At 53.3% G+C, this 23,838-nt stretch overlaps 1 protein-coding gene across 4 annotated transcripts; it reads left to right on the forward strand.

The window, feature by feature from the left end:
- The first annotated feature begins 484 nt into the window (after positions 1-484).
- Positions 485-23,798, forward strand: camsap3 (calmodulin regulated spectrin-associated protein family, member 3). 4 transcript variants are annotated; one of them, XM_048990601.1, is made up of 19 exons: positions 485-1,012; positions 7,957-8,222; positions 13,929-14,069; positions 14,286-14,366; positions 14,630-14,662; positions 15,585-15,632; positions 16,668-16,806; positions 17,114-17,253; positions 17,418-17,511; positions 17,722-17,770; positions 18,052-18,110; positions 18,199-18,235; positions 18,367-20,254; positions 20,359-20,483; positions 20,905-21,191; positions 21,283-21,385; positions 21,487-21,605; positions 21,728-21,846; positions 21,949-23,798. In XM_048990601.1, exons 1-19 carry the CDS (start codon positions 880-882, stop codon positions 22,249-22,251), a joined length of 4,164 nt encoding a protein of 1,387 aa, XP_048846558.1. In that variant the 5' UTR covers positions 485-879; the 3' UTR covers positions 22,252-23,798. The 4 variants fall into 4 exon arrangements, with proteins under 4 accessions (XP_048846558.1, XP_048846559.1, XP_048846561.1 ...); XM_048990602.1 differs by lacking the exon at positions 15,585-15,632 and having other exon boundaries at positions 486-1,012; XM_048990603.1 differs by lacking the exons at positions 14,630-14,662; positions 15,585-15,632 and having other exon boundaries at positions 487-1,012.
- The last annotated feature ends 40 nt before the right edge of the window (positions 23,799-23,838 follow it).

Here is a 23,838-nt window from a genome sequence, read left to right on the forward strand (position 1 = left end):
CCTGGGCAGGGTAATTGGGAGGCGGGGTCTGGAATCTATCCCACGCAGCATGGGGTAGACCCTATGCAGAATGCCAGCGCATCACAGGATACATGCACAAGTATGGTTTAGAAACACCTATATGTAACACGTATAAACACCACATGTAGATCCGAGGCGGGATTCCAAACACACAACCTTGAATATATGATGCTAAACGATGCGTCTATTACAATTTAAAATACTGCATTTCAAAACATCTGTATATCACTGATTAATGACGATAGCTAAAAGACAGCGGGCAATTTAAACCTGACACAATTGTAAATAAAAGAGGCTGTAATGTCGCTCCTGCGTAAACACGGGCAAGTTTTACCTGTCATACACCTGTTTCGGTGCGCACTTCTCTACCGTACCTGTTAGTTGCGCTCACACGCCTTAGAGCCCGCCCCTTTCGCTTGGCGTCCGCTCATTCCCCAAACGCCATTGGACGAGCGGCGGCCTGATTGACGTCCCCGTGGATCACCTGGAATTCGGTCAGTCATCGAAGGGGTTCGGCACTCGCTGCGCGACGCAGAAATCGCACCGCGATGGGCGGACGGTGAAATGGGGTCAAAATATATATAGTTTTTTTTTTTGTATTAAATGGACCTTGGGCATTCGCTTAAGGAATATATTATCTCTTAAAAGGGCTCCAACGGATTTCTTTTTCTGGATTTAAAAGAGACATTTTTCAAAGCCCGAAAAGCGGCGTTTTTTTGTACCGAACCGCATACGCTTCCGATGCCTTGTAATGCGAAGAGAATGACTGCTTAATTCCTTGTTTTTTTTTTTTTTTTTGTACGACACTACCTCCCGATCCTGTTCGCCCCTGCCGGTAGCCCGTCCACGGATCTTGCTATGGTGGATTCCAATGCGATGAAGAGGACTTTCGTGGTCCCGGACATCAAGCCTTTGGATCAGTACGATTTGACTAGGGCGAAAATATGCGCCAGTTTGGGCTGGCTTCTGTCTAAAGCGTACGGCAGTGCAGGTAGGTGTGCTTGTGTTACGTTTTCTTGATTGAATATTTCCCTTAGGCGTTACATTGTAGCAGCGTTTGTTCTCCCTTCTGTCAGCGATCATGATCAACCCCGGCGTGGAGGTAAAAAAATAAATAAATAAAAATGCCGTGTAGACTCAGCGATTTCGGCCACACAAAAGGCTATAGGTGGCGCCGAGGACGATGAAGTGTTTAACCAGAAAACCAGTCCCCGGTCGGCTCTCCTGGGACCTCTGCACATACAAAGCGAAAGCCCCGAGTGGGGTTAGTCTGAAACCGTTTCGAGTCTTTTCGCTAGAAACCCCAGTATTAGGTGTGTTTGACTACAAGGGAAATATCGAGTCGTAGTTTTGCCTTGGGGGGTGGCGGGCGTCCCACGTTGTGTGTTTCGCGTCTTTTGTCAGTGGTATTTCACTTGAGCCCAAACCGATTTATTTGGAGTAATATGTGCTGATTACGGGTAGGACGCATCTTTTGAATCGACCCCCAGTTTTTTTAATTTTTTTTAAAAGCTTTAAATAGGACAGATATACGGGTAATATTCTATCCTAACCCTAACGCAGTGAGTTTCGACTGTTCAGTGTCTTTTTATTTTTTTTCTTGCTTGCTTGAGTAATATGAATATGTACCGCGACACCCCCCCCCCCCCCAAAAAAAAAGAGGACACGCAAACCTTCCTTTTTATTGCAATGTGTGAGCGGTACATGCTTGGGGGAACTGTGCCGGTGGTAGATCATCAGAAATGGTGTTTGGCAGATGATTTGTGCAGATCGGCGTGGATGGTGGTGGTCCGCCCGCCTTCACCCACCTCTCCCAGGCTTGCACACACCCACTCGCTGCCATCCTTTTGTTGCATGTACGCCCACCGTGCAATTTAAACCAGGGAGTGCGCCGGCTTTCGGGATACCTAACGACGCTGACCGGTTTATTTCGGCGGCCGGCTTGCGTTGCTGGAGATTCGGCTTAGGCCTGAGTCCCCTTTGCCTTTATTCCGTGTGTCAACACGCCGGCTGTTTCATTTCTCTCGGTCGATCGCTGTTAATCTTTGCCGACTAATGGAATCGGCCGTAATTGTGGTGCGACTCAGATCTTCCCCGTTGGGTATATTTTGCATTAATGATTTATCGCAGTGCTGAAGTGACAGGTACATAGTCACACCTGTAAATAGCCGACAGAAAAGACCCGATTGTTTCTCCATCTCCCGTAATACTGGGGCCTACTGTTATTTTCCACCGGTGTTCAAACCTCACCACCGATCTCATCCAGCCTACACGGGATTAATCCACACCCCGGAGAAGACGGGGCGCCCTTTGAAATGGAAAATAATGACGATCCTAAAAGGGTTTATCCATGCGTAAGGCCCCTCATCTATGGACTGTCATGATGCTGCCTTCACCCACTTGGTCACAAATGTCTTCACAGCCGATATTAGGGTAGATGCTCTCGTCACGGTGTGTTACCATGGTACACTGTAAACTTGGATGATAATAATAATAATAATCTTTATAGCACTTTTCATTCAAGGAGTACAGCTCAAAGTGCTTCACATGAGAGAAATAAAATACAAAGAATCAACTAACATACAGATTAATGACAGAAGGATGGAATAAAATAAGAGAAATAAAGCTAAATAGAAAAATAACCAAAAATATGAAACGCAACCTGTTTAAACGTTGATGTTTACTCTGGACTAATTTGCTAAAGTTGTGCTTCTATGCGAAAGTCGGACGAGAGTGTAAGTGCTGTAAGCGAATCAAAGAGTTGCGTTTCAGGGGCTTTTTGCGTCCAGCTTCACGTGGACAGTTCTGGGAAAAACGTTCCCGTTGTCCGTATCCCCTCCCCCTGGCCGTCCGCTCAAAGGTCGGCCAGTCCTCCATGTGAATCGAGGCCGGCGTAGCTTTGCATGCACCTGAGCACTAACTCCAGGGCGTGCTGCTTGCTTTCAGTTTGCGGATAGTAACACCTGGCTTCCATGCTCCTCTCTGGCCGCTGCGGCTGCAGCAGTCCTCAGGTGGAGATATCCGTCGCATGCCTTGTGTTTACTGTACACCTCCCTTTTGTCCTGTCCAAGGTTAAGTGCCATTTCTGCCCTGCGGTTAAGATTGGAAATCTATCTATAGGCCCATGTTCAAACCCCTGGACGGTTATGGTTGGCCCCTGTTTTCTTTTTTTGAAACGAGCGCAGTATCTCGGGGTTTTGCATAAGCAGACAGATTAGACTGGCCCCACATGACACGACTTGGACGACGGTGGGGTAAATGCAGTACGGTTGTGCTGGCGTGTGGCTCGGCCTTCTGGGTAATGGGTGTCTTCGATCCGAGATGTTTGATTGCCCTGCCCCCACCCTCTATGCCCCCATTGAATCTTGAATCTGATCTCTGGCTTCTTCCCGGAAAGCTTGTCCATTTTAATGACACAGTATGTGTGTGACATCATCGCCCTGGGGGGGCGGCGGCTGGCTTTTAAGTGGCCTACTGGGAGGGTGGTTGGTATAGTGGTGATGAGGGTCACTCCTGATGCCCACGAAGAAGTAGGATGCTGAGCCTGTGGTCAGAAGGTTGTTGGTTCAAGTCCCAGAGTTGGCCGAGTGATGTCACCGTGGGACCCCTTATCGACCCCCAATTGCTTCCAGGGACTGTGTCACCTTGCTTTGTCACTTGCACCTAAAATTGGATAAAAGCGGGCGCTAAATAAATGAAAATACAAATGTAAACGGGTTTCGTCGGCCACCCGTGCCAATTTGTTTACGCGTCACCCATTGAGGCGTGCCTATACACGCCCGACCGTCCCCCCCCCCACCCTTCTTCCCAGGCTCCAAAACGGGGTCAGCTTTTCCTGTGCCGTGGCCTAGTGTGAACGGGGGCTCTGTTCTCTGCTTGATTGAATTAGGTCTCACTATAGAGAGAGAGAGAGAGAGAGAGAGAGAGGCTGCTGTCGTCGTCTCCTCTGCCAGGCAGTCTTATTGAAGCTGACCCCCCCAGCTCCTAGTGATGGAAGAGTCTAAACATGGCACTTTGACGCACTTTCGTCTGGTGGATGCTGTCCAGCAAAGCTCTGTTTTTCAGTCCCTCTGAGTCGTCCCTAATTTTCTTCATTGGGATCCTTATAATCTACTCTCCCTATTTACTCCCTCCCCATCTTCAGTGCACTCGGCGTAAACATCAAGGCAAACGTGCCTTTTTGACATTCGCCTTATTTATACTGAGCTCAGCCTGTAAATGGAGGCGTGTCTATCTGCACAAAGGTCAAAGGTCAGCCCAAGTGGCACCGGCTTGTTTATGTTGGCCGACTGTATTAGTGGTTGTTCTGGCTGACGCACTTGCTCGGGTCCGCACCAGCACCGCCGCAGACTTTTTGACAGACGTGGCCTGTGCAGGTCCAAACCAGCCCCTTCGTACCCCGCCCTGTGGTGACATCACGGTCACGGGGCTGTAGCGCGTGGGGACCAGCGCTCGCCGGAGGTCTTCTGCCGGTCAGAAACATCGTCAGTGTTTGTTTGCTGACTGGGACGTGAACAGGTGGGACCAGTATAGAAGAGGCACTAGCTTTGTGTGCTGAGGAACTGGGAATGTGGATCGCAAACATTTCGCTAAACCTGACATGAATTCATTTAGCCAGTGTCATTTCAGCAAATGGTTTAACCCTGGATTATCATTAATATAATTATGAGGAACATTGACCTTCAAGATGGAAGTCCTTGCCCTTGACCGTTACGCCACCTTCTGGCACTCCACGTCAATTCCTCTATCTACTGCCCTGCGTATTGTCGTGTCTTGTCCTCTCCTCCCGGTGTACTGTATGTGCGTCACTTAGGATAAGGGTCTGTTCTGGGGACATAAACACTAATATGCGCTCCCTCCCTCGGACGCTCTGCGATTGGGCTTCAGCTATTGGCTTTTGGGGTTGGGGGGGGCTGGCGGTAAAGGCAGAGATTTTGAGAGATGGGACTTGACGAGAATTGATTTTCCAAGCAGCCTGCCTCTGTGTCGGAAGTAATAACAGTAATGAAACAGAGGCCTGATTCTGGCACAGAGGCTGGTCAGGCTGGGGTGCCCTGGCCGGTGAATACGGTGGGGGGGGGGGGGGGGGCATTAAACCAGAACGGGAGCCATTATTCATTTTCCGATTCTCTCTTTCTCCCCGTTTGAGATAAGGTGGCGAGTGTATGTAAGGCACGACAGTCGATAGGGTGGCTGTTAATGGCAACCAAGAGCCTGAAGACGCTCTCTGTCCTGTCCAGGTACTTTTCTCCCCCCCCCCCCCTTTCTTCTGTGGTGCGTTTGTTGGAGAGCGTCGAGCGTTTGTGAGAGCGTCGAGCGTTTGTGAGAGCGTCGAGCGTTTGTGAGAGCGTCGAGCGTTTGTGAGAGCGTCGAGCGTTTGTGAGAGCGTCGAGCAGAGCGGACCAGCGCATCTGAAACTACCGGCCTTCAAACAGAACAGGAACCTGATTGTGCCCACGGCCATAAAACAGAGTTAACGTGATACGCTCGGCGTCTGACCCCGCCCGCCCGCCCGCCCGCACCGTCCCTTTAATTAAAGGGAATCTTTAACGAGTGCTGTTCCTATGGCGACCGGCACACAGATTCCAGGCACCGCTCTGTGTTTTTTTTTTTTAAATGGCTGAATGGAGAAGAGCAGCTGAACGCACACCTTGGGAAGTTCTTGCGGCCTTTATACGGACCGCGTGTGCGTGTGTATTTTGTACGTGTGCATCACGCCCTAAGACACGCATCCTTTGTTGACTCAACACAACACGTTTACTCGATTTAGCAAGAGAAATCTGTAAGCTCTGAGTCACCGGAGTGTCGTCATATGTGGGGGGGGGGGGTTAAGGTGGCGGACCGCTGCTGACACTACGACCTCGGTTTTCAGCCTGGGGGGTTGTCCCCATGTGAGCTACCCTCATTCCCTCCCCCCACCTCGGCTCTGCGATGACAACCAGCAGTCTAGAGGGTCTCCTGTGGGGGGGACTATGCCGGAGAGCGGGCGATATGCCGGTTGAGGACAAGCACTCGTGGGCCAAGCCATCCCAGAATGCATCTGGCTCCCGTCGACCGCTCTCGCCCCGGTTCGTCCTTCCCGGTGATGCTGGCTCTCCTCATGCCCTCTGACCTCGCCCCTCACGCCGGGCGTCCCCTGGGGCGGCTCCCCGCCTTCACAGGCCACCGAGCCCCCGCCTGACAGCCGTGGCCTGCTGCTCCTCCGGCTGCACGGTGTGTGATTTAAATGTGTCACGACGAAAGGCCGTTTTCCATTATTAATTATCCAGTAACAGTATACCTGAAAAATGCCATATTAACAAAAACTGGGCGATGCACACCCTCCTGGTTAGTGTGTGTAGCAGGTCAGATGTTTTGGAATCAGAGTCCAGGCAGATAAGGGGGTGTATTCTTGAGTACTGTCCTTGTACAGGAAAAAATATCAGCCTGACCTTTGAACCCCTCCACCAGTGTACATCTCCAAGATGGCAGCATGACGCTGACCTGGATTGCAGGGAGTTTAGTCACATGCCATTTGTGCTTGTCTTCCCTCCCCCTCCGTCCTGATACCTGTCAGGTGAGGCGAGGAGCCACCGGCTGATGAGGAAACTGTTATACTGGGCTCCGCTGCAGGCTATGGAACTTTCTGGAAGCTTTACACCTTTAACAGCCGTCCATTTGCGGTCCCTGTCCCTTACCGTAACAGTAAGCAGCAAGGCCCCGCCCACATGGAAATGAGCAGCCTATCAGCTCGGCCCATCTGACGCACAGCTGGGCCTTTGCATCCCACTTTGCATCCCCCCCCCCCACTTGCTCATGCTCCTCCCTGTCCCGCTATTCCCGGCCGCCCCCCACTTCTAAAACAATGGAAGAGGTGCTAAGTGTTAAAGGCCATGAGCGGGGATGCTCTGGCTGGTGGGGGGTGGGTATCGCTCTGTAATCTCAGGATGCTGGCATGCTTTGCGGTGCCCAGCCCCCCGCATCCCCCTGTGGCTGCTATGTGGTGTAACACCATCTGGGCTGGGCTCCCGGTGGGGGGGCAGGTTTCACTGTGGCTGCCTCTGTTTGGGGCCCACAGGTGGGAAGGGGGGGGGTGCCTTGGATTTCAGGATTGCCTGCGTCTGCGGTACAGACCCACCACTTGTGTATCTGTCTCTCCCTTTGTGTCTGTCTGTCTGTGTATTTATCACTGTGTGTGTGTTTGTCTGTCTCTCTGTGTGTCTCAGTGTGTGTTACTCTGTGTCTGACTGTGTATGTGTGACAGTCCTGCATTCCCCGCTCCACTGACACAGAATGTAAATGTTCTACATAAACTCCACCAGCTTCCGGGACTGGGATCCTGTCCAGCCACCTTAAACAGCCCCAGAAAGCAGCCTTTCTAAATGCCCCCCCCCCCCCATTCCAGACGAGTGACTGGTCTGCCCACCTCGAGTCCCACTCCGAGCTCCTCTGGCCGACCGCTAGCTTCAAGCGGACATCTGGATGCCAGGACATGGGAAGGACAGCGGAATGTGGGTCACCGCTGGAGGGAGGGGGCACGGGGGAGATATGCTGTGCGTCCCTGGCAGTGTCTTTGGTGCGCCTTGCCTGTGGAATCCACTGGGCTGGCACCCCCCCCCCTTCCCTGAACTCGGTGGTTTTACCTGAACTTTCTCCACTCATCCAGATTACTGCAGCCTCGGGGAGGTGTGGTGCACTAGTAGGAGGCGGGGGTTAATTTTGAATCTGTCCTGGCCTGCAGTCTGTCTCTCTTGGCATAATTAGTACCATCTGGGGGGGGGGGGAGGGGGGCTGATTGTAACTTCCTGCACTTCAGATGTCTTTGGCCATGTGCTTTTGCTTGTCGTTTCTGTTCTGTTTGTCCTCTGCGTCCTCCTGTAGAGCCCTGTACCGAGCGCCATGCAGCGTTAGCACCTCCGGCTTCACGTGCTGTTTGTCCCTCGTCTCTGCCCGTAGAGAACGTGCCTGTGGAGCTGCGGGACCCCTTCTACAGTGACCAGTATGAACAGGAGCACATCAAGCCCCCCGTCACGCACCTTCTGCTATCTTCTGAGCTGTACTGCCGGGCCTGCGGCCTGCTGCTAGGAGGCCACTCTGGGGCTCCGGCGCCCCCTAGAGACAACCCTGCCCTCCTGCAGCTCCTCTCCAAGAGGGGCGTGGCCCCAAAGGACCAGGATGTCCCAGTGACAGAGGCCGACCTTCGACAGAAGCCTATCAAGATGGTAAGATTACCTAGGGAAGAAGCTTGTGTGTGTGTGTGTGTGTGTGTGTGTGTGTGTGTGTGTGTGTGTGTGTGTGTGTGTGTGTGTGTGTGTGTGTGTGTGTGTGAGGGAGTGAGAAAGATGTTTGTGTGTTTCAAGCTCCCCGCAGCTGTGCAGTGATGATCAATCCAGTGATGTGCTCCATGTGGCTGTTCTGATTGTTAAATACTCCCCCGCTTCCAGTCTTTTATAAGGCTTCCTGCTGTAAGAGGGATATGTTCCGTTATCAAAAAAAAACAAAGAAAGTAATTTCAGATTATGTTGCTGCAGATGTCTGTCTGGGCTTGACCTTTGACCCAGGAGCAGAGCGGGTCACTTTCCGTCGCCGCGATGAGTGACGTCCTTGACGGATCGGCTGCAATCCGCTTTGTGATTGTGATAGGATCTGAGCTCGGCTGGTGCTGCCTGGCTGATGCCATCTGATACGGGGCTGGCAGCTGTGCTCGCCTGGTGCTGTCTGGCTGCATCATGGATGGGAAAGTGGGTCAGTGTGCAGAATCGCGAGGGGCTGCTGTGTTTCCTCTGGCTCCGGCGCAGATGGGGCGTGCTGTGCCCCCCCCCCCCCCCCCAGTCTCTTGTCACCGCCATCGCTTCTGCAATGTCTATCTCTGTTACAAAGAGGCTTTATTGAAAGGGTTGTAAACGCAACACCAGTGGGATACGCTGAGGAGAGCGGTGATCTTCATGGACCTGCCTATTGTCGTTCGTAGTCTCGGGGACCGTGGTCATCAAACGTGTGGGGCTGCAGGTTTCGGACCACACCTGATGTGCAGATTATATAGATTATCGCTTTGGACAGAAACGTCAGCAAAGCAACTCGTTTGTTTGGGGGGGAAAATGAAAATACGAGTGAGAAAATCTTAAATGTATAAATATGAATTTTGCCCATTGCGTGATTTTGTTTTTGCTTTTCTTCGTCGCGACTCCTCACCAGCCCGAGTTGTTGGAGAATCTCCCTGTCAGCACGGTTTCGCCAGTATGGGTTCAGTATTTCTTTGTAAATGTGTTCTGTCATTTTTCTTTTTTAGAAATGTCAAGTTTCCAAGATCTGTGTCTATCCACAGGTCTGTGTTCTTAATGCCGTTCTGCAACATGGTGATTTCGCTCCGACGGCCATAATAGCCAGTCTGTTCCTGGACTGTTTTCCCTCTGCTGTTAATGTTTCCTCAAACCCAGGTTAACGTTTCAGGAGTGATATCTCGGCTCTCGGGGGGGAGGGGGGGGGGCGGTCTGACCGTGACGTGTTTCGGCCTGGGCCTTCCTATATGCGTTCGGGCTCCCTGAATGGTGAGCCCTGACACCGAGGAGCTATGCCGGCTTCCCAGGGAAGGCTGTGGGCTCCGTTTTCAGGGCTGTGCCAGACATGGAATGTGGGTAGCCTGTAGCCGACCTGGTGATTCAAAACTTTTTTCCCTAATTCTGTAGGCTTGGTGCTGCATATGTGCCCAGCTCAGGCCTCTGAGGCCAATACAGAATTGTTCTGCTTTGCTTCTAATTTGCAGTGTAACACTAGCAGTGGTCACCCTTTCCGACTGAGATCCCCCCTCCCCCCCTCCTGCAGTTTGTGGCTGTCAGGGGGCCCCCAAAACTTAAATGTGTGGTTTGAGTGATGGTAAACTCTGCCACTGCTGGCCAACACCAGCGGGCTAAGCTCAGCACCAGGTGTACCCAGGTTCTAGGTGCATCCGGGCCTCTGGATCCTGCTTCTGGTAGCCAATGGCAAAGTGAAATGTTTCAGAACCTGGTGATACTCCTCATCTCTGGGAGGAAGTCTGCGCGTGAGAGAGGTTCCCCTCAGAGTTTCTGCTTTGAAAAAGAAATAAAACCTTTTGTTTGGCCCACTGAGCGACATATTGGAAAATATTTCTTTATCTGCACATTATTTTACTATTTCTAACCTATTTTTGTTATTTTGGGGGTGGAGTATGGCTCAATGGGTTAAGACGTGTCTGTGATCAGAAGGTTATCAGTTCCAATCCCAGCGTCAGCAGGATGCTTTCGACTTCGGGTCCCTGAACACGGCCCTTGATTTAATTGCTCCAGGGATCATCTGACCCTGCTCTCAAAGATGTTTGTCAGTTTGCATAAAAGCATAATGAAAATGTGATTTTTTTTTTGTTAGCTTACTATTTCTGTGGTGCTTACACAGGGCGGTACAGTGGTTAACACTGTCACCTTACACCTCTGGGACCTGGGTTCGAGTGTCCGGCAGGGTCCCGTGTGTGTGGAGTTTGATGTTCTCCTCATGTCGTCATGGGATTTCCTCTGGGTACATTGGTGTCCCCCCCCCCCACACACACACTCTAAAAACATGCTGAGGCTAACTGGAGTTACCAAATTGCCCATAGGTGTGATGTGTGAGTGTCTGATGTCAGTGATGGGGTGGTGCCCCATCCTGGGGTGTTCCCTGCCTTGCGCCTGTATCCTCTGGGATAGGTTCCGCACCCCCCGTGACCCCGAACAGGATAAGTGGTTTCAGAAAATGGATGGATGTTTACATCGTATAACGGTATCCTTTGCACAGCAAAATTCCCTTACATTTTGCAGACGTGGGGGCAGCACAGTGACTCAGTGTCCGAATGCCATCGCCTCAACCTCCGAGTTTTGGGTTCGAATCTCATCTGTGGCCCCTGAGGTAGCATGTGCTCCCTGCGCTTCGTAGGTCGTCGCCTAAAGTCCAAAGTCCCACAGCTGGATTATCGCCCATTTCGAAATCGCCCATTGGGTTTGTGTGTATGGGCCCTGTGATGAACTATCCAGTCCAGGGTGGCCCCCAGCTGCAGGTGGTGTGTGTGGCCTGGGACGGGCTCCAGGGCCTCATGTGACCATGGCCATGACAAATGGAGGACAGACGGATGGATGGATGGATGGATGGATGGTAAAAAATAAATTTATTCTAGACTAGGACAGTAGTCCACACACAGTGATATAAAATTTGTATTCAATTCAGTTAAATTTGTATAGCGCATTTTAATAATAATAATAATAATAATAATATTAAAGCATACTTTATTCACACCCGTGGGGAAATTCTCTTTTGACCTCCCTCAACATGCAACCTTACATTGTCTCAAAGTGCTTGACATTATTCCTGCCCAAAGCCCCCAGAGAGCAAGTCGGAGGTGACAGTGGCAAGGAGAAACTCCCTCGAAGGAGAAAAGCTTAGAAGGAACCAGACTCCGAGGGGAGGAGCCTATTCTCCTGGGGCGACAAGAGCAGGACCCAGTCATCTCATTACGGGGGGGGGGGTACATCTGTGGAGATTACTGAAAAATCTGCTGTCCACATTAACCACCACCCTCCCTGTCTGCTAAACACAGTCTACTGACAGACACACACAGGTATTCTGTGTTCACTGGGAGCTCTGGGCCCCATGTCTGGGTGGGGTGTTATAGATGCCGAATTTTCAGAAATGTTTCATAGCTCTTGCAGGCGTAAATCCCTCTCTGGCACCATACTGAAGCTTCTTTGTTGTAGCTGCTTTTAGTGTGTGGTAATGAGTGCTATTCAATCACTTTATTTTGTAAATTGTCATTTTGAGGTGTTCCATTCTCGCGCTGGCCAGGGGTGTGTGGCAGGGAGGAATGTTGGCCATTGTGGAGAGGTGAATTGTGGGTAATTGTATGATACTTTTGCCACTCTAATTAGTCCGAGCATGTGATGGAGCTTAGGGGATTCCAGTGTGCTGCCAGTATGCCACTTTTGGGTTGGACTCTGTGATTCCTGTTACTGTGTGCAGATTAACAGAGCAGGGCAGGTCTTGATGAGTGGGGATAGAGAAGGTCAGCTGGATAGATGGTGGACCAAAACTTGGTGGATGGTGGATCTTTACCTTTGAAATACCAGACAGGTCAGGTTATGCAGAATTAGTGTAGCATTCAGGACTATCTTGGACTGTTCTCTTCTGAATGTTAATGGGTGTTTCTCAATAACAAGTAGGCAAAAATCACATTTGTGGTCTTGGCAAGAGCCGGCTTGCTACCTTGCCTTCCATGAACGAACTTGGGGTGCAATAAATTTGGGGATTGATCTTCTTCGGTGAGGATGTAGCCAGTGAATCCTTGATATTTGAGGAGGGGTACGAGTACACGAGAATGGTCAAGAATGCATATTGAGAAACACCCAGTGTTTACCTGCAAGCTAAAGTGAGTAGTTTTGTATGAGTGGTGGGTTTAATGTTTATGCAACAGCCCCGGGCCTGAAACGGAACCGGCCGAGTCCTGTGGGTCGCCACTGACCCGCGATGCAACCTCAACCTGACTGAAGTGGGTTGGCTGAAGCAAATGGGCCCCGGTCTGCCCTCAGAGCCCTGACTGACCCCCCCCACCACCACAGACAGCGGGAGACACCCCCATAATAGGAACGTCCCGCCGCTGGTTAGCGCTTTAGCATGTAAGAGGCTCCCGTCGGCTCAACAAGCTGATAAACAGGGAGCCTTGACAAGCTCAGGTACCCGGGGGGGGAGGGCCGTCACGCTCGGGGAGAAATTCCGTGGTGGGGGGGGCGTGTCGGCCTTCTGAGAAGCTTCTGGGTGTGACTGAAACTCATTCTAGTGGGTGTGACCGGTCATTCTAGACTGAACAGAAGACCCTGAAAGGAAGTACAGATGTTTGGATTAATGGATAATCCCTGTTGGCCCTCCACCCCCCCCCCCCCCTTCTCTGCGCTCCCGGATTGACGTTTAGCCACTGACGTACGCGGACGAGCGCACACACAGCCCTGATCTCCACGCCTTCCCCCGACCTTGCGCCTCCTGCTTTTTCTCCTCCGTGCTGCTTAGTAAACGCAAACAGCAGCAGCAGATGTGGAATTCCCGGGCTTTCAGGAACTGTGCGCAGTCCGATTTCAGTTCCCCAGTGAGGTCATTTCAGTGCAACACCACTTCCTGCCTGCTACACTATGCTGAGCCACTCTCTCAATTACTTTTTTTTTTGCGATTCTGCTGTTCCTGGCAGATGATTATTATTTTTTTTTATTTGAATCTTTAATTTGTCAGCTAAAGTTTTTCTTTTCTTTGCTGTTTGGCAGGAATTTCTGAACTTGAGTCACAGGAGATAAGGGAAAATGTTTTTCCGAAAAGACCCCAGTCAGCACCTGCTTGAGTGCTGTGCGTACGCTGGTTTCAGGACATGCTGATCTTCCACCCCATTGAGCAAACTGATATTCCCCACGGTGTTCCCACTCTGCCCCCCCTCCCCCCTCCCGCTTTCCTTTCTGTGGCACAGGCAAACAGCCTAGTAATCGCTGACTCAGATCTGACAAGGGGGTAGCAGCAGAGACACCTGGTGACAGAATCAGGGTACTGCCAATTTCCACTATAGTGACTGTGAACCTGGGGAAACTGCGAGAGGTCTTGCAGATGGAGCACCTCTGCACCGTGTGTACTCAGCCCACAGAGGCCTTTGTGGACTATTTTTCTGCATGATAATGCCCAGGTGATGGATGATTGGTTCTTTAAAATCCAAGGGGCGGGGGGGGGATCACTGTGCAGCTGGTCACTGAAGTACTCTCCGGGGGAGGGGGTCAGTCACAGTAACCCCCTGTGACTTTTGAAGCCTCATCTCCGCCTTTGCTGTGCTGCAGCCACTCCCTCTCTCTCCATGCCCCGCCCCCGTTCGACTTGCACCCGCCTCTTAGTGCCCCCCCCTCTCCTCTGTGTCCGCGCAGAGTGCCCACTTGGCAGTGATGGACGCCCTGATGGCCGTGGGCGCCACGGAGACCCTGAAGGCGGCGAAGATGCCAAGCAAGGTCGAGCAGCCGGGAGGCAAGCCTGAATGGGAAAAAGCCCTTCTCTACTGGGTCAACCGGGTAGGTCTGCGATCTTGTCAGTTTCCTCCCTCCTCGGCTCTGATTTGTCCAGTGCCTCTGTTTGGCCCCGCCCACCCCCAGTGCTCCGGCCCCTCCCCATCCAGTCATTGTTCACGTTTGCTTACAGCGACACGTCATTTCCCGTATATCTGTGTGTCTCCGTGGCATCGCGCCGCGTCGTCCTCTGTGTCATATGCCGATGTTCGTGTCCTGCAGTTGAACCAGAGACTCAGAGAGAGTGAAGAACTGACCAAGAGACCTCATCCCAGCCCAGACTTACAGCCTGTACAGCCTGCTGTGAGTAACACAGACACACACGCAGCACCAGTCAAATGTGCACCTAGACTGACTTCACAATGCATAGCCCTACACTCCAGCAAAGAAATACAATTAGATAGATAGACACAAAGATGGCCTAACCTGTGTTCCTGCCCTCTTATACAGACACTCCCACTGTCTCTGCGATTAGTGCCTTTAAAGCCCTTTAATCCCTTCTCTTCCTCTGTCTTCCTCTCCTCCTTCCTCTCCTCCTGTCTTCCTCCGTTCTTGCTCTCTGGCAGTGCTCGACCCGCTGGTACTGGAAGCTTGTTCCTGTAAGTCTCATTTTGCCACCTTTCATGACGTTCTCACTTCTCCTGCTCCCTCACATGCGGGTGGCAGGCCGTCTGGTCCACCACCCTCTCTGTCGCCCCCTGCTGCCAGTGTGCTGGAATGGCGCCGTCGCTGCCGCTCTGTGCTGGCCTGCCTGTGTTTTTTTTTTTTTTTTTTCCCTCCCGCTGATGTCAGAGGGTGTGGCTGGGTGGGTCCAATGGACCTCAATGGGTGGAAGCACTACGACAATGTTGGTTGGGACCTCAGCCGCTAATTTGCTAAAAGGCTAGATTGCAGTATGACATTTATAAGGATGTTGGCTGGTGTAGGACAGCCGGAGCCCTTTTCATGGCGGGAGTAAATGAGTTTTATTGGGTTTTGTCCAATCCGAGTCCACTTTAGGTGGCCACTTTTATAACCTGCAGCTGATTCATGATTTCTGCGATGGCTGCTTGCATAACTGCTGCCCCCTAGCTGTGGAGGGCCTACTCTACACCCCACCGGCACTCCAGGTACAAGAATGTATAGCACGTAGCATTATGTATCTGAAAGGCAAGTCGGGGGTTGACCTTAACCAGCAAAAGCTTGCCAGTTTTCATCTGTAGAAACTCCACGGGTGCTAGGACCCTGGGTACACCGTAGACTCCGTAGCCTTCTTAAGGAGGGGTTGGACAGCCCTGCTTCTCATCCACGGCCACCCATAAACTAACGCTTGGAGGTCCAAGCTCCCGGCCGGGCTTCAGCTTCGGTTGTTAATCACATCTTGTTTCCCGCTGTCTGTCAGCGTGTCCCGTCCAGCGGCCATCTTGCAGCCCTTACATTCATTATAGGAGTTCGAGGCTCCCTTTCGCTGGCGTTTTCCTTGCGATTTATATCACTCCGGCCTTTCTCACGCTTCTCCTCTCTCTGCCGTCCTGCGTCTAGAGGGCCTTCACGGTTTGCGTGAGGGAGCCGAAGGACACGAAGGCAGCGGTAAGGTCCCGCGGGGGGCTGGCGGCACAGGGGCGCCCCCCGACACGCTCCATGTGTACACGCAGCCGCACAGCCCGGCACCTCCATCATCCCTGTGCGTGCGTCTCGTGTCTGTGTGCGTCGGCGAGGCCTCCGTGCAAGAGTTCACGCGCTGCTCAGCAGGGGGCTTCCTTTGTAGCGTTCCCCCCCCCCCCCAGTTTAAACAGCGCAGAAGGGTGAAGAGGTTGATCTGTCCCACCTTTCAGACAACGAACGGCACGTAGATGTCCCATCGATTGGGGGTGGTTTGATCCCCCCCCCCCACCCTGCCCGGTCTCCAGCACTGAGGCTTCCCATCCATCTCTCAGCTCATCTTCTCATTGGCCCGGCTGCCGTGAGCCCCTCGCGGCACGCCGGCGCCCTGTCCCCGTGCCTCGTCGCATCATCTCGCTTGACCGTGCCTTGCGATTGGCTGAGCTGTGCCTGTCATGCATGTGTGGCGTGTGCGTGCGTGCGTGCGTGTGATAGGTCAAGTCTAGCTGTCAGTTCGTGCTTTCCTGTAACAGGGCGTCTGATTGGCGGACTTTTGGCTTGGGGCGGTGAGGGCAGTGGCTGGGCGATTTGATTTTTGCTGATTTTGTCATTTTGCAGAATTAGCAGCATCTCATGGCTAATTCCGGATAAAATCAGGGCACTCTGGAGGGTCACACCCCTGGATGTTGGTGCAGTGTGACCATTCTTCTGGATGCACAGTGTGCATTTTCACACCACAGCTAAAGCAGGACCGAGTGTGTCTCCTATTTTTCATGTTTGTTTGCCTCCTTGTTAGAGATCCATATATTTGTTACCTTGTGGGGTTTTTTTGTGTGTGGTCACGTTGCGGTCCTGCTGTGGTCGTGGTGCGAAAGTAGAGACAGGACTTGGGAAGACGGCTATAGAGCTCGAAGGACCTGCCTTCTAGTTTTCAGACGTTATGGACCCCCACCCAGACTTCCTGGGTCCTCAGAGCATTGTTCATGCTTTCTTTCTCTCTCTCTCTCTTTTTCTCCATCTCAGAATCGTTACAGGAAGGATAAGATGGCACCCAGACACCCCCCTAGTTTCCCAGTAGTGGCCGGTGTGAAGGACCTCGCTAATGGCTGTGCACTTGCATCACTCATCCATTACTACTGCCCCAGACTGCTGCATCTAGAAGGTATGCCCCTCCCAACCCTGCTCCTCCAGGACGCCCTCTGGCCCCCTATCCCCCAATAGTCTGGTCTTCGTGTGACATGCGCGGTGTCACAGCCATTTCTCATGACCTCTTTTCCCATAATCCCCTGGGACTCTCTCAATCCCAGTCTGTAGCCATGACTACAGAGTCATTGTCCATTAGGGCCTTTCTCCCGAATGGTGAGCATCATTAACAGTAGCTTACTTTTTCCATGACCCCCCCCCCCATGATTAATTACGATCCCTAGGAGGGTATGTAATGCCCCTCCTTTCTTCTGTCCATCTGACAGATCTGTGTTTGAAGGACGCAATGTCCGTGGCAGATAGCCTTTACAACCTGCAGCTGATTCGGGATTTTTGCGATGGCTGCTTGCATAGCTGCTGCCCCCTATCTCTGGAGGACCTACTCTACACCCCACCGCCACTCCAGGTACAAGATTGTGTAGCATGTAGCGTTACGAATCCGAAAGGTACATTGAGTATTACGGTAACATATTGTTCCATGCAGTGAGCAGGATGATGATGCCATATAAGGTAACTTTCTTGGTCACATGACCTTGATGCTTCCTGTGTTAAACCTGCCTCTTCCTGCAGGCCAATATCTTGAGCTTTGTGGCAGAGCTGCTGAACTGGTTTGAAGTGCGCCGGCCCGAGTTTGTCCAACCGCTAGAACCTCTGGACCTGGAAGGTACTGGAACAGGAAAACGGGGTCAGCCCTGGGACATGGACTGTTAATGCAGTTGTATTTGGGTTGGGGGGGGATTACATTGCCATAAATAGCACGGCTCTTCAGTAAGGTCCAGACGTGCATTTTTATGCCCTATTAGTTGCCCTGGAGACCAATTAGGGACATACTAGTTATGACTGTTGATGAGACCATGTCCTGTGTGCCACCTAGATACCTCTGGGCTGAATGACTGCATTACCCAGAACAGCGGCAGCAACAGGTATGATAACCCAGGAGAGCCTCAGTCTAGCATGGGGCAGGACGCTGGCGTTCCCCTTAAGCAGCCCTATTTATTTCCTGAAATTCCACTCCGCTCTTGTCTTGAGTTTACGGGCTGGTCACTTTAATCCAGAGCGACTTCGCGCAGCTGGATACAGGTCAGCATAAGCAGCTGCTTCTTGACCGCTACACCAGCTAACGTCACTGCTGTGAATTGGCACTGACCCCGGCAGACCGTAGCTGTGACCCCATTGTCTGTTTCTCTCCGCCTTCCCATTCTAGTGCCTCTCCCTCCCCGTTCAAAGCGCCCTTTCTGCCCGTCTCCTCACCCATGACCCCAGGTGAGTTCCTCCGCCGCGTGCCTCTGCGTGTCTGTGCCTCCCATGCACCTGCATGCATCACTGACAGGATTTTTAATGTTCTCCGCAGAAGGATTCGGGAAAACATGGACTAAGAAGCCATTTAGGTAGGTCTCCTGATTCTCATGACGACTCATCACATGACTATACGTCTTTGGGTTTAGGTGGATGACTGCATTTGTACCCGGTTCTCCTCTTCTCACCTCCTTCCTCTTCGCTTTGTTTCTGCCCCCCCCAGTCGTCCCCTCTCCTCTGCCGTCTCCTTCAGCATCCCGTTCGGCCTGGACAGTGACGTGGAGGTGGTGATGGGCAATCCCGTCGCCTCTATCACCCGTTCCGCGAGCTCCGACTGCCTGAATCCCACCAGCCGGCCCGCCTACACGCCACCGGAGGACCTCAGCCAGCTCCTGGACCATGAACCGGGGCCCGCTGGGCCCCAGGCATCACACCGGGCCTCATGGAGCACACATGCACGCCCCACCCGGGCTTTGGAGAACGGACTGGGCGAGGGGGTGGACCTGCCCACCATTGAGGAGGCGCTGCAGATCATCCACAATGAGAGCAAGCTGGAGCCTCGACTGCACCCCGACGGAGCCCCCGACGGCTTCTACTTGCACTCCCCCGATGGCAGCCCAGCCCCCCTCAGCTCCTCGGCCCCAGCCCATCCGGGTATCCTGTGTCGTGCTGGGGAAGATCGGGAGTTGGGCCGGAGGCGGAGCCGGCGAACCTCGGAGGGCTCTCGGGACGACGACTCGGTCCTGCGGGATGGCAGTGTGGACTCTGATGCTTCTGAGGATCTCCCCAAGACCCAGGGGGTCACGCCAGTGGATGCTGTGACTCCGCTGGGCCGTCCATCGGAACCCCATGGCGACGATGGCCCCGACAGTGGCGTGCGGATGACCACCTTCGCAGAGCGTAAGAAGAAGCTGGTGCCGGACACGCCCACCGGCGAGGCTCCGCCCACTCCCATGACCACCTGGGCCCAGAAGTCGGAGGAAAGTCCTGGCAAGAGCCCCGCCCTCAACACGGAGATGTCGGAGCTGGGGGCGCGACTGGAGGAGCGGCGCCGGGCCATCGAGGCCCAGAAGAAGCGCATTGAGGCCATCTTTGCCAAGCACCGGCAGAGACTGGGGAAGAGCGCCTTCCTACAGCTGAAACGGGAACAGCAGCCAGACGAGGATCCGGCGGCCGAGGGCCCGGACGAGCCGGACGGAGCAGTTTCGCAGGCGGGAGAGGAGCCGGCACAAGACCAGAAGAGTCCTGTGCCAGTAGAAGCCCCGCCCACTCTGGAGAAGCAGGTGACCTTCTCAATGGGGCCGGCGCCGCTGGGCGAGTACAACAGCGCGGTGTCCAAACTGAGCGCCGCACTGAGCTCACTGCAGACTGACATGCAGCGGCTGTCCGAGCAGCAGAACCAGCTGCTCCGCAAAAAAGGGGCCCGTACTGCCCCCGGCACACAGGCCTGGGTCATCCCGGCCGACAGCAAGCCCGCTGGCGCGGGGCCGCGATTCGCCAGGGAGCCGGCTCGTGATCACCCGGTGGCCGCCTCCTCCGCATCCCCCTCCCCTTCCCGCAAGGCCACACCCTCCAAGTCCCCACAGGCCTCCCACCGCAGGGCCCAGTCGGCACCCCCCAAAAGCCCCAAGCAGCAGCACCATTCCCGGCCCGTGGAGCTGAAATTCCCCCCCCTGACGCGCGTCCTGACCCCCCCCCAGAACGTGGACACGCTACCCCACCTGCGCAGGGTGTCCCCCCGCCAGTGCAAGGTGCAGACCACGTCCTCTTTCAGCCTGGGTGGGGACTGCCCCCTGGAGCCCCCTGGGCGGCTACTCGATGACAGCGTATCGGAGACGGGCTCCAGTGAGGAGCCCACAGCAGTCCTCTTGGACCTGGACGGGCTGGCCAGGCGAGAGCCGGGGATCAGCGGCGGCTCCGGGGCCCCGTCCGAGTGCTCCTTTGAGAGTGACGGGTCGGCGCCATTTGGGGGCAAACGCAGCAGCCTGATCGAGATCCCACTGTCCTCTCTGCGGGGCGAGGAACCCGACGACGCCACCGACGGCTTCTCCGACTCCATGAGTGACCAAACGGAGCCCGAGCAGAGGGCTGGCGTTGGTTTCTTCTTCAAGGTCAGGGCCCATGCTGCCACTCCCCATCCCCACCCATATGCCCCTCCGTGTCCATCCATCCAGTAACCCAGCACCCTTACACACCCCGCCCCCCCTCCCTGCAGGAGGACGAGACGCGGCCAGAGGATGAGATGGCGCAGAGGAGAGCCGCCCTGCTGGAGAGGCAGCAGAAGCGCGCGGAGGAGATGAAGAGGAGGAAACAGGAACAGGAGAAGGAGAGGGAGGCCAGGTGAGGCGCATAAGTGCACGCGCACACACACACACACACACACACACACACACACACACACACACACACACACACACACACACACACACATGAACACACACATGCACACACACTTAGTTTTGTATTCATATCTTTGTGGGGACTCCATTCATTTCTATGGGCAAAACCCTAATCCCAACAATGACAACCTTAACCCCTAAACAGCCCTGACCTCAACCATTAGTAACCAAACAAAATACAAGACTTTGGGCATCTTTAGTTTTTTGACTGCAGTTACAGATTTTTATAAAATTGAGTTTCCCTTGAAGGGGACTGAAGAAATGGTCCCCACAACGTCAGAATAACAGGTTTTTGTATCACATTGTGAGCATACACATACACACACCGTTCACCTCACCCCTCATTTGACGCCGCCCCCCAGACTGGCTGCCTTGGATGGCTCCCGCACCCCGGGCGCAGAAGACCGACCCCCGTCGGCCATCACCCCCCCGCCAACCCGCACCCCGCCCCCCGAGGGTACCCCCCAGCGCAGAGGTGACTTCACACGGCAGGAGTACCAGCGGCGGCAGCAGCTGAAGATCATGGAGGACCTGGACAAGGTGCTGCGGCAGAAGCCCACCACCGTACGCGCCGTCAAGAAGCAGCGGCCCAAGACCGTGTTTCGGGACGACTCGGTCCTGTCCCGCAGCCCCGCCAAGGGCTCAATCGGTAAATGGCTGCCACCCCCTCCTCCATATGCACCCACCTCTCCGCACGTGCCCCCCTCAGTCTACAGTAACCCCTGCCCTTGTACCTGCAGGCTCTAAGCTCAACAAGGTGTACTCCCACTCCACTCTCAGCCTGTCCACCATGGCCAACGACACAGGAAACAGTGGGACTCTGACCGTCAGGAAATCTCCCAGGTAACTGCCCCCCCAGCCCGCCTCGGACCTTTCTCCAGGCCCCCCTTCTGTGGCCTCACCTCGTGCCTCAGCCACTAACTCATCCCCTCCTTCTCCACCAGCCGATCTCATTCGCCTGCAAGGCTGATGTCACCAAGCCGACTGGCCAGTCAGAATGGTGACAAGGACTGGGATGTCGCTTCCACGGTGTCTTCGCCAGCCTCCGTCCCAGAATACACTGGTGCAGAGTCTCATCCACCGAGGGCTAGGGGTTTGGGGCACCAATTCTCAGCATGTGCTGATCTTGTATGTGACTCAGATTGGCCAGTTGTATACTGACGGTGTGTGTCTGTATGTTTGAAGGACCCAAGCTCTACAAAGAGCCCAGCTTCAAGTCCAACAAGTTCATCATCCACAACGCCATCTCCCGGTGCTGTCTGGCCGGCAAGGTCAACGAGGCGCAGAAAAAGAAGATCGTAGAGGTAGGTCTGCTTGACCATCTACCCGGCCTTCTTGATCTGTTTGCTTGGTCATCTGAGTGTTCACACCTCCTCACATGCTCACTTTTGGCTTCCCATCACCAGGAGATGGAGAAGTGCACGGCCAACCACTTCCTGATCCTGTTCCGGGATTCCAGCTGCCAGTTCCGTGCCGTCTACACCATGAACCCCGAGACGGAGGAGCTGGTCCGGCTGGCTGGCACTGGGCCCCGCGTGCTTTGCTCCTCCATGGTGGAGTCCATCTACAAATACAGCTCGGACCGCAAGCAGTTCACTGCCATCCCATCCAAGACCATGTCCATGAGCGTGGATGCTTTCACTATCCCGGCCCACCTGTGGCAGAGCAAGCGGCCCGGCACCCCTAAGAAGCCCAGCACCCCCAAGTAATGACGTTGTGCCCCCCCACGCATCCATGCACTGCGATACCCATTCAAGCACTTGGATTTGATGATTCTTCCCCCCTTGAATGTATGGCAACTAATCAGGTCCGCTCTTCCTGTTCCTGTTTTTTGAAGTGACCAATCAGGACTGGGGGGAGGGGAACATAGTCTTAATACTGAAGATTTTTTTTTTTCCCCTTCGGGTAATGTTTGTAATAAGCAAATTAATGAGCTGTATATGGTAGGGCTAATGCTGCCTCTGATTCAGTGGCCATAGGGCACCAACCGAGGGTGGATCAACCCTACATACTGGCAGTTTTTATACTACATTTGAACTTGCAATCTTTAATATTCAGATAACGGATAAAAGACCCCGTTTGTCTTTCTTTTATCTCCCCCCCCATCATTCCTTTGTATGATGACTGGAAAGTTTAAGAGGAAGTTTAACATGTACCGGGTAACTCAACTGGAAAATGAAGGACTTCCATGCAAATAAGCTCATTAACTAGGTGAAGATGAAAAGACGTAAAAAAAACGAGTATGGAGGAATATATGTATATAAGGTTATGTAGTGGTTAATGTTTCACTCCCCAGACCCCCCCGTTTGGGACGGTAATTTCTATAGATGCAGCAGGATTCTGGAAGGTGTGGTTGAGCCAACTACGGGGTTAGTGTGAATGGACACGTGTGTGTGTGTGTGACATGTGGAATTGTGTGTTGCTGTAGCATTTACTCTCCTATAGCGATGCTGCAGCATGTTGGCTAACTGCCCCCCCCCCACCTTCAAGGGCTTCTTAGCAGAAATGTGTGAGGTGCATCCCTGGATTAACTGGATTCCTTCCTGGCTGCCCCCCTCCCCCATTCTGGTGTGTCCCTGTCACCAGTGTGATGACCCCCAGTCAGTACATCTGGGTCACCATGAGAGAGATACCTTCTCTCTCCTAGTCTCAAAGGCCCAGGGCGTTATTGTGGAAAATGTGATGGATGAAAGTGTCCAGAAGCTGTACTGGTTACAGGGTCTCAACCCGCTCCTTAATCCTGCCTTGCACCGTGGGCACTGCCAAATACCGGCCTCCCCTGCGGACCCCCCCCTCCTGCCCACCCGTCCCCCCCGGGGGTGTCCGCTGTCCAGTCCTACCCTGCCTACTGTCCACTGCCCCTCTTGTTCAACCTTGGCCTAAGGATCGAGTTTGCTGTTTGGATGTTGGCTCTCGTGCGTGCGTGAGTATGTATGTGCGTGTGTGTATTTGGGTGGGCGGGGCTTGTCGAACGGACTGGATTCTGTGCAATTCTCCCATGAAATTATCTCACCTGGAAATGTATTTATTGGTGAAAAAGTAGATACGACTTGTTGTTTTCTGTTTAACACTTTATTTATGTCGGTCATGGTACTGGTTTCATGTTGGACATATGACTGGTATTCCCCCCTCCCATTTTTTCTTTTTTTTTCCTCTTTTTTTTTTCGTTTGCTTTGTCAAAATGCATGAATGCTGACAGGGAAAACCCCCCCTGCATTGTGTTCGCTCCGAATCGAATAAAAATTCATCCGGCCTAGCAGACTGGATTAAATTAAAAAAAAAAAAAAAAAAAAATC

This window comes from Brienomyrus brachyistius, chromosome 22 (assembly GCF_023856365.1).
Source record: "Brienomyrus brachyistius isolate T26 chromosome 22, BBRACH_0.4, whole genome shotgun sequence".
Classification (NCBI taxonomy): domain Eukaryota; kingdom Metazoa; phylum Chordata; class Actinopteri; order Osteoglossiformes; family Mormyridae; genus Brienomyrus; species Brienomyrus brachyistius.

What these genes read in the sequence shown, in the direction of transcription:
- camsap3 (XM_048990601.1), top strand. Translation starts at nt 880, where the DNA reads ATGGTGGATTCCAATGCGATGAAGAGGACTTTCGTGGTCCCGGACATC. An exon ending in AGAACCTCTGGACCTGGAAG is followed by an intron (nt 17,512 to 17,721) that starts GTACTGGAACAG and finishes TGTGCCACCTAG; the next exon opens with ATACCTCTGGGCTGAATGAC. An exon ending in TGGACTAAGAAGCCATTTAG is followed by an intron (nt 18,236 to 18,366) that starts GTAGGTCTCCTG and finishes TGCCCCCCCCAG; the next exon opens with TCGTCCCCTCTCCTCTGCCG.